The 15,777-nt window shown below is 35.9% G+C and overlaps 1 protein-coding gene across 1 annotated transcript in view; it reads left to right on the forward strand.

Moving 5' to 3' along the window:
* Positions 1-15,777, forward strand: part of COL3A1 (collagen type III alpha 1 chain) — a 38,346-nt gene that overhangs the window by 20,320 nt on the left and 2,249 nt on the right. Inside the window, exons 21-49 of the mRNA XM_055289973.1 lie at positions 214-267; positions 854-952; positions 1,287-1,340; positions 1,533-1,631; positions 2,219-2,272; positions 2,390-2,443; positions 2,751-2,804; positions 3,315-3,368; positions 3,679-3,723; positions 4,289-4,387; positions 4,474-4,581; positions 4,846-4,899; positions 6,425-6,478; positions 6,564-6,617; positions 7,328-7,381; positions 7,982-8,089; positions 8,433-8,486; positions 8,756-8,809; positions 8,998-9,159; positions 9,273-9,380; positions 10,357-10,464; positions 11,213-11,266; positions 11,352-11,459; positions 11,942-11,995; positions 12,765-12,872; positions 13,152-13,205; positions 13,302-13,409; positions 14,195-14,492; positions 15,452-15,639. Coding sequence (XP_055145948.1) covers positions 214-267; positions 854-952; positions 1,287-1,340; positions 1,533-1,631; positions 2,219-2,272; positions 2,390-2,443; positions 2,751-2,804; positions 3,315-3,368; positions 3,679-3,723; positions 4,289-4,387; positions 4,474-4,581; positions 4,846-4,899; positions 6,425-6,478; positions 6,564-6,617; positions 7,328-7,381; positions 7,982-8,089; positions 8,433-8,486; positions 8,756-8,809; positions 8,998-9,159; positions 9,273-9,380; positions 10,357-10,464; positions 11,213-11,266; positions 11,352-11,459; positions 11,942-11,995; positions 12,765-12,872; positions 13,152-13,205; positions 13,302-13,409; positions 14,195-14,492; positions 15,452-15,639 — 2,556 coding nt within the window. The remainder of the gene's footprint in view (positions 1-213; positions 268-853; positions 953-1,286; positions 1,341-1,532; positions 1,632-2,218; positions 2,273-2,389; positions 2,444-2,750; positions 2,805-3,314; positions 3,369-3,678; positions 3,724-4,288; positions 4,388-4,473; positions 4,582-4,845; positions 4,900-6,424; positions 6,479-6,563; positions 6,618-7,327; positions 7,382-7,981; positions 8,090-8,432; positions 8,487-8,755; positions 8,810-8,997; positions 9,160-9,272; positions 9,381-10,356; positions 10,465-11,212; positions 11,267-11,351; positions 11,460-11,941; positions 11,996-12,764; positions 12,873-13,151; positions 13,206-13,301; positions 13,410-14,194; positions 14,493-15,451; positions 15,640-15,777) is intronic.

The raw sequence follows: 15,777 nt of genomic DNA on the forward strand, positions 1-15,777 counted from the left end.
ATGTTTTCCATGGGGCATCTAAAAGAAAAACAGCACCACTGTCATCTAAATAAAACTACCTTCAGGGTGAGACAGCCAATTTTTCTGAAGTTGAGTGTTCAGTGGGAAATATTGTTTAAAGCATTCTATGACATAAAAATATTTGCTACTCAAGAATTATGAAAAAGAATTGTAATCCTTTGGACTGAAATACTCGTCTTTCATTATTTTCAGGGTGCCCCTGGGTTCCGAGGACCTGCTGGACCAAATGGCATCCCAGGAGAAAAGGTAGATAACTTTAGTTTCTATGTTCCTAAATGCTAGCACCACAAATAGGTAGTTTGTGTGTACAATTTCTCATTCATGAAAACCTAAATATCTGAAAAACATAGAGTTAAAAAAATTCCTGATGTAATGCATCCTCTGTTCAACCACTTTCCTGGCTTTGTAACTAAAGCCACTTACTTACCCTCTATGAGAATCCTTTACTTATCTGTTAATTGGAAAGCATTTATCTGAGCATCATTGCAAGAGTGCAATAAACTAAAATGCCTGAAAAGTCTTTGAAAACTCTAAGATTACATCCAAATATGATTTCATATCATTAAGATATTTGATTTTAGATGCACATAAATATACTTTTAAGCATAGTGAATACTGTTTTATTAAGCATGTGATGTTCACACAGTTGCTTCTAAATTTTTTCAATATGGCAATCCAAGCTAAGATAAGTGATTTTACATATAAATTTTTCAGGAACACACGAACCCTTTTTAAAAGTTCAAATGACATTCTCTATTTGTAACCAAAATATTGTTGCTATCTAGGTTAGCGAAGGCTGTTTTAATTTTTTTAAATTTCTTTCACTACTTAGGGTCCTGCTGGAGAGCGTGGTGCTCCAGGCCCTGCAGGGCCCAGAGGAGCTGCTGGAGAACCTGGCAGAGATGGTGTCCCTGGAGGTCCAGGAATGAGGGTACCGAGAAACATTTGTTTGAATGACACTTTAATTTAGACAGAAGAAAGGCAAGACAAATGAAGACAGATCAAAAGCAACTTAAATCAATCGGATTACGTATTTTGTAAGGCCCCAAACAAAACAAAATTCTTTTAAGTAAACTTAAGCCGAGATAGTTCAAGGAGAAGAGAACATAGAACACTTGCCTTAGATACTTTATAGACAGGAAAAAAGATGTGCAAATCTGAGGCTCCCCATGTAAGTGAAAATATGAAAATCATATAAATGGTGTATGTTGTAATTTTTTATTGTTTCATTTTAAATCACCAAACAACTGACTTCTTTACTTCAGGGCATGCCTGGAAGTCCAGGAGGACCAGGAAGTGATGGGAAACCAGGGCCTCCCGTATGTACATTTTTAAAATCTCATTTTAAAAGGCCAGTTGAAATGGAATGTATATGTTGGCCTATCCTTGAGTGTGTGTGTGTGTGTATATATATATATAATGTAGATATATATATACACACATACTATATATATAGTATGTTTTAATCTTATCTTTATTAAACTTTTATTAATGTAATTTTTTCTTATTAGGGAAGTCAAGGAGAAAGTGGTCGACCAGGTCCTCCCGGGCCATCTGGTCCCCGAGGTCAGCCCGGTGTCATGGGCTTCCCCGGTCCTAAAGGAAATGATGTGAGTTCCTTCATTAATTTCTTCAATAAATATTTGACTGTAAGGCTTTTATTTTCCATATGGAGTATAGAAATGGCCAAAACTCAGTCTCCTCTTCAAAGCATGGAGGAGTATATGAAAATCAAATTGCATGTAGGAAGGGAGCTAAATATATAATTGGTTATGGTTGTATGTGTGTGTATGGAGCAGGCAGATAAAAAATATGAGACAAGCCAGGTGCGCTGGCTCACGCCTGTAATCCCAGCACTTTGGGAGGCCAAGGCAGGTGGAACACCTGAGGTCAGGAGTTCAAGACCAGCCTCACCAACATGGTGAAACCCTGTCTCCACTAAAAATACAAAAATTAGCCAAGCATGGTGGCGTGTGTCTGTAATCCCAGCTACCCAGGAGGCTGAAGCAAGAGAATCGCTGGAACCCGGGGGGCAGAAGCTACAGTGAGCCAAGATTGCACCACTGCACTCCAGCCTGGGCGACAGAGCAAGACTCAGTCTCAAAAATATGTGTGTGTGTGTGTGTGTGTGTGAGACAATAATATGATTAGTTATTGCTCTTTGAGAATTAGTAAATACTGACCACTTCTTTTTTAGGGTGCTCCTGGTAAGAATGGAGAACGAGGTGGCCCTGGAGGACCTGGCCCTCAGGTATGTAGCTTTCATCAATTTATTTCTAGCCTTCTAATAGATGCGTTCACCTCCAACCTTGTGACTTCTCTCTGTAATCTGTATTATTTCTACTTCCCTAATTGTTCTTGTTTTTAGGGTCCTCCTGGAAAGAATGGTGAAACTGGACCTCAGGGACCCCCAGGGCCTACTGTAAGTTCACTCACATAAAATTGGAGATGAAAATAGGGTGGAGATGGGGCAGGAAGGTTTCAAAAATTACATAATCTCTGACACTATGTTATTATAGTTTACCAAAGCAATGATGAAACTTGCTGACCTAGTTATCTAGCTAAATGCTAGCATTGAGTTTAGAGTGTACATGTATGCTTTGGGTCCAGATCCTCCCCTTTCTTCACATCACTACTTTTATAATTAAGCAACAGGCCTGTTGAAATGGATACTGTAGACTAAATATAAAAGGATGTTTATAACAGAGTGTATCATTATAACTTTCTAGGGGCCTGGTGGTGACAAAGGAGACACAGGACCCCCTGGTCCACAGGGATTACAAGTAAGAACTTGTTATTTAAATGTCATGTCATATCTGACCGTCAAATTTTTTTGTGTCCCTAATAGATTATAATTTATCTGAAGCTTAACTTGTGAGTCTGTCCTTCATCTGGAAATAAAATGTTAGGCAATGTTAGTAGATAGGCATATCTTCCATGTCCATTCCAGAGCACATTAATAAATTATTTAAAAGAATTAATGAAACAAATAATTCTATTTGCTTACACTTATTTTTATTATAACATAAATCCATATAGCCAAGTCTATCCTGCCATGGTCGTCAATACATTTTTATTTGTGGCAATTGAAAGAACAGAGAGAGATGAACATGGATTTGTAAGATATGATTATCACATATGTGTCACTGGATTTTGAGTGGCACAACGTTTCTACCCCTACAAGACCACTGAAACTTTTTTTTTTAATATCTTGCGGAAACGTGTACATATGAGAAGCTTTTCTATAAGCCATGTTTGAGCTAATTACCTAATACAAATATGATTCTTTCTAGGGCTTGCCTGGTACAGGTGGTCCTCCAGGAGAAAATGGAAAACCTGGGGAACCAGTAAGTTACGTTTCATTTTTCAAAACTCAGAAACAAAAAGAATACATACTAATTGTTTGTCAACTATTAACTTCTTAATTTTCTTATGCCATGATATTTGAGATTTTTTGGTTTTGAAATATTATCAAAACAAAGACAAATTATTTAAAAGATAACTATCATATAGTTTGAATTTTACCATAAAATAGAGTTCATAGTTTCAAGATTTGAAAAATTATACAGTATGCCAACATGACAAATGTGTATTTTGCTTATATTTACATAAAATGCATTCTGATATGGGCCTAATCATATAATGCCAATCTCCCAGGGTCCAAAGGGTGATGCCGGTTCACCTGGAGCTCCAGGAGGCAAGGTAGTATTTCAATTTATTCTCTACCTTCTTCAGCATGTTATAGAGCAATTGATTAGTAGTATATTTTTAGTATATCAAGCCAAAATACTCTTTCTTTGAAAGAGCATCATTACAAATGTTTGGTAAGTACACTTAGAAAAACTCAAGACATTTTCAATACATTAAATTTGCTTTAATCTGGAAGGTCCAATTCTCTGACATTCATAATCACTACAGAATCAAATGTGGGCTTAAAATTTCAAATGGAAAAGTATTGCCAATATGTTGATTCTATGTAGGAAAACTGTTTTGGTAAAAAAACTTTAAAATGTTGCCCTTGTGAATAAAATAACAAGTATTTCAATGACAGCTCACACTTAAGCAGACTAAGTATCCAAGTTTTATTTTAGACACTCTTTTAAGCTTCTGGTTCCCACCCAGCTGTTCAACTATTTTTAAGCATACAAATTTCCAGATTGTTCACAATAAAATAACCTAGTGGCCTTATTCAAAATGATGCAAGCTAAGGTGTTTTGTTTTTAGCTTTGGGTTGTCTAATATGGTTATTTACATATTTTTATCACAGGGTGATGCCGGTGCCCCTGGTGAACGTGGACCTCCTGGATTGGCAGGGGCCCCAGGACTTAGAGGTGGAGCTGGTCCCCCTGGTCCCGAAGGAGGAAAGGTAACTCCACAGCATTCCATTCACCTAGGTTTAAAAAATGCATTTGATTTCCTTCTGATCATTTATTATTTCTCGCTTATTTTCAGGGTGCTGCTGGTCCTCCTGGGCCACCTGGTGCTGCTGGTACTCCTGGTCTGCAAGGAATGCCTGGAGAAAGAGGAGGTCCTGGAAGTCCTGGTCCAAAGGGTGACAAGGTGTTGACTTGTTTTCTCTTAATCGTTTAACAAATCAGTCATTGTAGATTTAAAAAAAAGCAACACTCCTAGAAAGTAATCAACTGTATTTTCAAAATTAATGTTGTCATTTTATAGTAAGTGAAATTTAAGATGGATTCCTAGAGCAACAATGAATTAGAACACCCAGTATATATCCCAACAAATCCTGAGGGTTACTCCTCTTCTTGGCTGATTTTCACTGAAGACACTTTGAATCCGATGACATTGGCTTTTATTTGACAGGGTGAACCAGGCGGTCCAGGTGCTGATGGTGTCCCAGGGAAAGATGGTCCAAGGGTAAGTATCCCCAGTGAGGAGAAGCAGGCCTTATCTATACGTCGTATGGGACAATCTTGCACTTCAACTTTTATTTTTTCCAAAAACTATTCAAGATAAATTAGATAGTTTACCACCTAAAGACCCAAATGACTTGATTTATAATTAAATTTTTGGTCTATATCTATGGCTACTTGATAGATCTACAGTGACCAAAGAATGAAAAAACCTCAGGAGTACGATAAAGGTCACAAACTAGCATTTGTGAGTCACTAAAATCTGAGATAATCACTGAAGTTTAAGATAATCAGTGCTGCTCATTAAGAAACTAAAAGTCATCAAAATTCAATATAGTAAGCACTCCTCATTAATAGACTTTATATTTAAAAATTGTAATCCTATGGTGCATTCTCACTATGGAATAGTATTTAGCAACAAAAAGGAATGAACAATTGACGCTGTACACACAGCAAATTATACAAACCTCAAGGACAACATACTCAGTGAAGAAAATTCAGTCTCCAAGGGATACATACTACATGATTCCATTCCTACAATATGTGCAAAATAACATCCTTTTAGAGATGTAGAACAGATTAGTGGTTGCTAGGAGTTAGGAATGAGAAAGAGAGACATGGATGTGGCTATGGAGAGTGACACAAGGGAGTCTTATGGTGATTGCACATTTGAGTATCTTGATTGTGGTAGTAGTCAGGCACATCTACACATAGGATAAAATTCTATAGAGCTACATATACACACACATAAATGAGTGCGTGTGTCACTGGTGAAATCTGAACAAGCTCTATGGATGGTATCAATGTCAATTTCCTAATTTTGATATTGTATTATAGTTGTGTAAGATGTTAACATTAGGGGATGCTGGGAGAAAAGTGCACAGAATTGCCCTGTGTATTCTTTTGCAGCATCCTGTGAATCTATAATTCAAACTAAAAGTAAAAAATAAAACAAAAAATCCTCTAAATATGATTACAATTAAGTCATTTAATAAATTTATATAATATTTGCCTTAAAGAAATTCCTAAATGCTTTGCTTTTGACAGACTAAGTAGATAAGCCATCATTCAAGTAAAAAAAGTGCTCAATACTTCATTTTTGTAATATAAGTAAAACTACTATTTGAAAATTTCAAGTTGAAAAATTTAATATGTACAATGATACTTTGAGAAAACATTTAAATTATCAAGCAATTGAATAAAGAAATGTACTTTAATTTAAAAAGACATTACTGTAAGATCTTACATGACATCCTATTTGTCTTCTACAATAGATAAAGATAAATGAATCAATAAACTACTGCTGAATCCTATTTTCTCCCAGAGTTATCCCCAAAGAGTCTTGTGTTTACTGAGCTCTGCAGTATTTACACATTGAGTGAAAAGCATAGCATTCAAGCCATAAAAAAAAATTTAAAAAGTATGTTATCTAGTTTATTAGGTATCTATGTCTATCTACTTTCTGTTTGATTAATGCAAAAAACGATATTTGTATCTTCAAAATTAAAAAATATTTTTATTTCCTCTAGGGTCCAACTGGTCCTATTGGTCCTCCTGGCCCAGCTGGCCAGCCTGGAGATAAGGTAACCCTTAGTACTATCTGGAGATAAAAAGAAAATGTCTCTCTCTTTTGGATGCCAGACAGTGACATGGTTTCTCTTTTTCCAGGGTGAAGGTGGTGCCCCCGGACTTCCAGGTATAGCTGGACCTCGTGGTGGCCCTGTAAGTGTTAAAGACATTCTTAACATACTTTTTAACCCCATACAGACAGTAGCTACTTATGCTTCCCTTTTTAGCAATTCTGCCCCCAGTTCCCTGAGCCTCAGTTTGGAGATACTATCTTCAGGAACCATATAGCATGCAAGGGAATGTTAAATTTCTTAAATCTAACATTCACAAGAGACCATTTTAAATCAGGATTTCTTTCCTAAATAACTTTGGAAAAAATACATGAATTGCACAAGTAGTATATGTTTGAATTAGGTATTTCTTAAGCCTACAGAATCTTTGCCTGAGACTCCTTCTAGATTTAAAATTCTTGACCTTTATGATTTAAGACTCTGGAAAGATATTTAGTAAATGGTTTTTTAAAATAAATCAGTTAATTTTTCAGTTAAGCCTCTACTATATATTGAAATACATAAATATCTATATATAGAAATGTGTTAAATACTTTAAAATTCTCAAACTATTTTTCTTGCAAATAATATCACAGTAGGAGGCAGAAGGAATCAATGGTTCTGGTATTTTCCACTCCTAATTTGATTGAGAAGTGGCAAAGTCTTCAGAAGTTTATTGGCTACTCTGCACATTTCCTTCTTAAAGGAAAGAAAAGATAAGATGATAAGATGACATTTCCTGCCTAAAGGAGATGACGCACACTCCCCGTGGGATATCTTCACTGTGACTAAGGAGGATATTTTTCTCTTCAGGGTGAGAGAGGTGAAACTGGCCCTCCAGGACCTGCTGGTTTCCCTGGTGCTCCTGTAAGTGTGAATATTTATACATACATGTCCCATAGCCCAGGATCTCTATCTTGCTGAAAAATTACAGAAGTATAGTCAAGTTTGGGTTCTAGTCTCATTTTAGCTGCTCATTCCCTATAGGATTATTGTACCCCTATTTTGTTTTACTTTACCCTTATTGTCGCTCTTTAAAAGATGGAAATAAAAACACCTGTCCTGTCTTTATGACTGGGTAATGAACTAAAGCAGCACCATAGATTTAAATGCACTCTGAATTTATGTAAGTTCTTCCATTATAAGATGGTACTAATTAAAATTTTCTCTTAAATCCAGTCTTTCTCAAAAAAATTTACTGGTGCTGATTTTTGAATGTTTAATCCTCAGAGACACTTCCTCCCTCCCTAATGGCAAATAATGTACAGTTTATGCTTTTTTGGTCATGTTCTTTGATCATGAAAATATTTTGATTGGCTTCATTTTGTCATGTCTTCAGAAAGCCTTGTTTTTAAATTTTATTTCAACTCCTTCCATCTGAAGAATTCTATATTCTGAAGAGAAATAATAATAAGCCAAGTGTATCATAAAGAGTTTCAGCTGAGAGATTGTTGTTGTTGCATGTAGGGACAGAATGGTGAACCTGGTGGTAAAGGAGAAAGAGGGGCTCCAGGTGAGAAAGGTGAAGGAGGCCCTCCTGGAGTTGCAGGACCCCCTGGAGGTTCCGGACCTGCTGTAAGTTCCCTCCTCTTTATCTGTCTATCTATCATCTATCCATCTATTGATCTATCTGTCTCTCTCTCTCTCTCTCTCTCTCCCTCTCCCCCCTAAGTGCTAAGTGTTCTAATGGAAAAACATGGAGGTTTATCAGTAATTTAATATTTTATACTGAGATAGCATGTTATGGTGGCAAGAATATAATCTTTATATGAATATAGTCCAAGTATGAATCTCAGCACCAGCAGTCTAAAAGTTATTTTAACCTCTTCATAGAGTTACTGGTTTTCAAAGCCTTAATGCTTTTCCCAAATTTTGATTTTGGTGCTATTCTTACATACCTTCCTTCCATTTCATATAGGGTCCTCCTGGTCCCCAAGGTGTCAAAGGTGAACGTGGCAGTCCTGGTGGACCCGTAAGTATTGATCCTCTCAACTATTACTGAAAAGCATTAATTGATATCAACCTGTATAAAAGCTGCATTTGAGAAACTAGATCCATAAAGAGAATGTAAAAATTGTAATCGCTCATTCATACATGAGTTATATGTAAATTCCAAGGGGAAACACAAACCATAAATGACTTTCAGGTACAATGCAAATCATACCACACATTATACTTTTTGTTTGTTGTATAATTATTTGTTCTACTTTTGAAATTCAAAAATATATTCCCATTTCACAGGGTGCTGCTGGCTTCCCTGGTGCTCGTGGTCTTCCTGGTCCTCCTGGTAGTAATGTAAGTAATTGTTAAAGTCTTTTCTCATCATACACTTCAGAAAGAGCACTCATATATGTATAGGATGAGAAACTTACACATTGCTACTTATTTCTCTAGTAAGTCTCAAATAAAATTATTTGAAGTAAGTAAAAAAAGAAAAAAATGCACTTTTTATTATAAATATTCAAATTTCAAACTCTTTGTAGGGTAACCCAGGACCCCCAGGTCCCAGCGGTTCTCCAGGCAAGGATGGGCCCCCAGGTCCTGCGGGTAACACTGGTGCTCCTGGCAGCCCTGGAGTGTCTGGACCAAAAGGTGATGCTGGCCAACCAGGAGAGAAGGGATCGCCTGGTGCCCAGGGCCCCCCAGTAAGTAACTTCATTTTTTTAAATTGATTGTACTATTTTGATTTTTATCACAAGTTGATTAGAGAAAAACACTGTCACATAAAGATGAGCTAAGTCTTCATTATCTGTATTAGGGAGCTCCAGGCCCACTTGGGATTGCTGGGATCACCGGAGCACGGGGTCTTGCAGGACCACCAGGCATGCCAGGTCCTAGGGGAAGCCCTGGCCCTCAGGGTGTCAAGGTGAGTATAGTCATTTTCCACTACACTCTTCCTTCCTTTGGTAGCCTTCAGAGATCACTTAACCATATCAAGGATGAAAAGTTTTTCTGTCACTGGAGTAAATTAGCCAGGAGATAATTTTTTTTATTTTTAGATTTTTAAAAGCATAAATTTTAATAAATGGCTCCAGAACACAAAACAGGGCATAACGTAGACCAACCTTGAATATAAACACAAATAATATGATGAAAACAATATTGCCATCTCAAACACCTCTTTTAGGAAACTTGTGAATATTCTTCAATTTGTTGACCGTCAGTTTTGAAGGGGAAAATAGCGTTAGCTTACAGATCTAGGAAAGTCTTTCATTAATGCTAGTTATCCATCCATTCAAGTCATCTTGCACTCCTGACTCTCTTTCACTAGTATTATATTCCTATAACATTCTAGTGCTTAGCATCTAAAACATTCATTTGGTAAACAGGGTAATAAAATTATATTTTTATTAGGGCTCGTATTATGGCACTTTAAGTACTTCTTTCAACAAAATATTGTGTAATATTGTCATAAAATTAATATTTCATATTTAAGTGTGTTCAATTGATATGATATTTCTGGTAAGTGTATATTCTTCAGATAGAGACAAATAACTTAATTTTAAGGATCACCATAAACCTCTAGTTTCATGATGGCTCATTTTTTTTCCCTATACTAATCGTGTTTATGTATTCATCTCAGATTAGAATGTACAGTATTATGAATTAGATAATCAATGTAACTATTCAGCCCTTTGCCATCCAGAGTCACTGAGCAAGTTAGAAAATGCAAGAAGCTTGCTCTCCCAAACTTTTTCCCATAGCAGGCATAGTTTTAATTTTAAAATTCAATAAAGATTAAATAAAATAAGTTTTTTAGCTGAAAATAAAGATATCTGATAACACCATTTTAATTGATTTCTTAAGTTAAAACAAAATGTTTTGCATTCCTTTGTATACAGGGTGAAAGTGGGAAACCAGGAGCTAATGGTCTCAGTGGAGAACGTGGTCCCCCTGGACCCCAGGGTCTTCCTGGTCTGGCTGGTACAGCTGGTGAACCTGGAAGAGACGTGAGTAGCAGTTTTTATTCAACCAGCCAGGTAGAATTTGGTAATTTATTTCAGCAAAGGTGAAATTGAGCCTTAATGTCTAAGAGTGTAAATATGGCCACATAGCAAAGTTCTTCTATCTCTAATAACAGAAATTCTTTCATTACAACTTAGAATAGACTTAAAAGCTCTTGTTCATTAGTATTTACCCAATGAATAATCATTTGTGGAGAAAATATTATCTCTAACTAAATTAGGAAAAAAGTTAGTGGGGAGAACCACAATTCACATGTTTTCTGAGTGAAAATATTCTGCAGCTATCTGTGACTAGTCTTTTATTATTTTTAAAGAATTTAAAATTAATATTATTTATAATTAACAAATCATAATTGTATACATTTATAAGGTACAATGTGATGTTTTAATATATGTATACAATGTGGAATGATTAAAGCAAACTAATTAAACTGTAGATTTCCACTAACAGTTTAGATCACTATTTCTTAAATTTTTATTTATTAGAGGTCTGTAAAGACTCTTTTTGGATATTATTTTCCTAATCACCTCTCCTCCATGAATACACTAACTATCTGTTTGAATATTGTGACCCTTTGAAGGGCCACACCCCTTTGTAATATCTAAGACTTGTTACCCCCAAGAACCAATTTTCACCCCCTTGAGAATTCTATTGCCCTGCTGAGAATGCATGGATTAAATGGCATTTGGAAGGTTTCAAGAAATTTTATTTCCTTTCTCATTTTTTAATCAGGGAAACCCTGGATCAGATGGTCTTCCAGGCCGAGATGGATCTCCTGGCGGCAAGGTATAATAAACACATGTGCAATTGATTTGTGTTATCAAAATAAGTGATCATCATGTTTATTTTGGACCTATGAATTTGTTCACAGGGTGATCGTGGTGAAAATGGCTCTCCTGGTGCCCCTGGCGCTCCTGGTCATCCAGGCCCACCTGGTCCTGTCGGTCCAGCTGGAAAGAGTGGTGACAGAGGAGAAAGTGTGAGTTCCCAGAAGCAGCATCTCTCGTTTGTCTGTTTCCTTCAATAAAGGCATTTGTAGGTAGAAGATAGAATGTCAGATCTGCCAACCAAAATATCCACTATCATTTGTTTTACAGTTTTAATGCTAGTTGTTCCTTAGACAAATGTGTGGATAAATCAGTACCAGAAGTACCTGGCAGTAGTCAATAAAGAATTCATTACTGAAACCCGAAATCATATTAATCAGACCAATTATCTATTTGCTGGGTAAATGCAAGGCCAAGTTAACAGGGCTCTTGCCCAGCTTTTCTGTTTAGGTCCCCTGATAAAGCTGTAAACAGGGCTTTAGCACTTTAAAGGCAAAAACAATATTAACTTCCAATAATTGCATGCATACTATAATTCTATGATAATGAAATTATTTACTTTTGAAAACAAAATTGTGTCAACACGTAAAACTAATTCCGTGTGTGTTTTCTCAATTGAATGTTTTCATCTTAGGGCCCTGCTGGCCCTGCTGGTGCTCCTGGTCCTGCTGGTTCCCGAGGTGCTCCTGTAAGTTTTGTCATTTTTTTGTTTTATTTTGTTTTGTTCTTTTTTTAACTCATTCTACAGTGTAGGAAATATTTTATTTTCCAGCATGTTCAGGAAAAAAGAATGAATATAGATAGATAGGTAGATAGATGATAGATGATAGATAGATAGATAGATAGATAGATGATAGATAGATAGATAGAGATAGATAGAATATATATAGATAGAATAGATATATATAGATAGAAGATAGACAGATGATGATAGACAGATAGATGATAGATAGATAGATAGATAGATAGATAGATAGATAGATAGATGATAGATGATAGATGATAGATAGAGAGATAGATGATAGATGATGATGATAGATAGATAGATAGATGATAGATGATGATGATGATAGATAGATGATAGATAGATAGATGATAGATAGATATAGATAGATGATAGATAGATAGATAGATAGATAGATAGATAGATAGATAGATGATAGATGATAGAACAAATATAAACTTTCCTTTAATGATGATGATATGGAAAGCAGTTCAGGATCTAAAAGTTCTTTGGAGCCAAGGGTAGAAACATCAGTTGTTAGGGATCCATGCAATTTCAGTCCAAAATTAAAACAACCATAAAAACAATCTCATTTCCCATCTGAAGTGTCTGTTGATGGGGGATTTTTTAGCTGATAGAAAGCCATAAAATAGATTTAATTATTATAAATTCTATTTTATTTTTCCAATATGTATGTGTGTATATGACTTCAATTCAAAATATGTTACTAAAGGGTCCTCAAGGCCCACGTGGTGACAAAGGTGAAACAGGTGAACGTGGAGCTACTGGCATCAAAGGACATCGAGGATTCCCTGGTAATCCAGGGGCCCCAGGTTCTCCAGTAAGTGCATTTATTTTGTTGGAAAATCCCTTCAATGTATACAAATTTTAGAAATTAAGAGAAGAAAGCTTTCCATCTCTAAAAATATGTACTAGAAGAGATGAGAAATGGATTTGAAGACTAATTTGAAAGAACAATCAGCATGAAACAATGGGAAGATTAAAGAAAGAAAAAAAATATTTCATCATGATCCCCCTGTTTCTTGATCTGATCTTGAATGTACAGTTTCCCAGTGCTTTTTAAGGCCTTCACTCGTATGTACACTTCCTTTCCTTCCAGGGCCCTGCTGGTCAGCAGGGTGCACTCGGCAGTCCAGGACCTGCAGGCCCCAGAGTAAGTAGCACAGAAAGATATTAGAGGTCCACATGTTTCAGATGTCTGCACTTCAGAAAGATATTCTGGCATCCTGATGTCATGATACTTTCCTAGGGACCTGTTGGACCCAGTGGACCTCCTGGCAAAGATGGAACCAGTGGACATCCAGGTCCCATTGGACCACCAGGGCCTCGAGGTAACAGAGGTGAAAGAGGATCTGAGGTAAGACATCACTTATACGTATGTGTATTTAATTTGCTATAATCTTCCAATTTTCAGAAACACTGTGCATTATGTTTAAATTGAAATAGAGAGGCAGACGCAATGCAACCACTCAATTTAGAAAATGAACAATGACTTTAAGACATTCTCCATCACACCAAAAATGTTTCTACCACAGTATAAAAAGAGAAAAATATCTTTTTCAAAATTTGATCAAGTATCCATGGTATCAGAATAATGACATCTGCCCAATTAACCAAATAAACCCTGTCCGTATTGCTATCACACTAGAGATCTCGGAATTACAACATTCATAATCATCTGCGTTTATGTAGTGCATTTTACTTCTCAAACAGCTTCCATGGTTACTATTTTGTTAATGATACTATCATTCCTAATACTTTCTATTCCATGCCTTTGGGTAAATGAAATAAAAACCATTATCCCGAAAAGTTACACTCCCTTCTGTCATGTCAATATTGGAATTGCAGCTCATAGGTGTTTGCTTACATCATTCATCCAGAAGGAAGAATGATTGAGAAAACTTGTGCTCTGACACTACTGATTCTTACATAGTGGAACAACACCTTTCTTGATAATGAATTGTAGTTATTATAAATTGGTGATCACGTGACCCTAAAAGCACCCAAATAAATCTTTAGTAAAATAATTATGATAACACAATGAATGAATTGTTTTTAAGGCATTTTCTTGGACTGGCAATGTATTCTTAGAGTGGCGACCGAACCTGCATACCTCAATGATCCATGTTTTACTCATTCTAGGGCTCCCCAGGCCACCCAGGGCAACCAGGCCCTCCTGGACCTCCTGGTGCCCCTGGTCCTTGCTGTGGTGGTGTTGGAGCCGCTGCCATTGCTGGGATTGGAGGTGAAAAAGCTGGCGGTTTTGCCCCATATTATGGAGATGAACCAATGGATTTCAAAATCAACACCGATGAGATTATGACTTCACTCAAGTCTGTTAATGCACAAATAGAAAGCCTCATTAGTCCTGATGGTTCTCGTAAAAACCCTGCTAGAAACTGCAGAGACCTGAAATTCTGCCATCCTGAACTCAAGAGTGGTATGTTTGGGAGTCTTTCATCTTCATGGCAACAGGATTACAGAGAAAGCTGCTTAGATTAGAATGAGAACGAAAAAACATCCATTTTCAATGGAAAGCTGAAATAGTACTTTAAGAAAGTTAACTGAATTGAAACTGCTTAATATAAAAGAGTAAACTTTGCAGATGTAAAATATAACATAACTTCAGATCATGCCAAATATAGAAAAATATAAAGACAGTTTTGTAGAAGTTGTAGTTTAAATCATAAGTTATTTGAGTATAAAGTAATATATATCATTTTTTTCTCAGGATTAAAAATGTAATTTGATGCAGATAATTATAATCTGATTATTGTAATATTTACTTATTGCACTGAATCTAATTATTAAAATTTTCAAATTAAACAAATGAAAAATTTCAGAATACTGTATAAAATTAAGTAGAATATTGTAATAGTTTCAGGTTTTGCATATATTGGGTTAAATATTTCTGAAAAGCAAAATTATTTCAAGTTTTCAAATATCTTGACATGGAACACTGCCTTTGCTAGGAGTCATTTCTAGAAATTACTTAAAATAGGAGACAAGCATCAATCATAGGGACTTCAGCTTTAGAACTACTGGAATAAATCTAGGTTAGACAACCAGCTTATATTATTAAGCAAGATTACATACAATAATCATCATTTTTAAAGGAGAGACTTTTGCAAATATTATACAGCAATTAAAAGGTCTTAGCTTAGTGTATCATCCTTATTAGAAACCAAGATGTTGCATTTTATTTCAGTGCTTTCTATAGTCATAGCTAACTCTTTTACCTCAGCAATTTCAATCAAAAAGTTTCTCCATCATTCTATATATAAAATGCAGACACATTAGCAGTCAACATTATGAATGCCTTTACAGGTAAACAAACAAAATCACTTTATTACTGGATTTTATAACCAATTCCCATTCTTCTTTTTTGTGACTATTCAGGAGAATACTGGGTTGACCCTAACCAAGGATGCAAATTGGATGCTATCAAGGTATTCTGTAATATGGAAACTGGGGAAACATGCATAAGTGCCAGTCCTTTGAATGTTCCACGGAAACACTGGTGGACAGATTCTAGTACTGAGAAGAAACATGTTTGGTTTGGAGAGTCCATGGATGGTGGTTTTCAGGTAGGAAAGGATATACCTTTTTTTAAATAAGTCACCTCTATATCCTTTGTATTCTTCCCGTGTGTTCATCACAAAGCAAAGTTATTAGGCTGGTACAAACATAATTGCAGTTTTTGCCACTGAAAGTGATGGCATGCA

Source organism: Symphalangus syndactylus, chromosome 8 (genome assembly GCF_028878055.3).
Source record: "Symphalangus syndactylus isolate Jambi chromosome 8, NHGRI_mSymSyn1-v2.1_pri, whole genome shotgun sequence".
Classification (NCBI taxonomy): Eukaryota; Metazoa; Chordata; class Mammalia; order Primates; family Hylobatidae; genus Symphalangus; species Symphalangus syndactylus.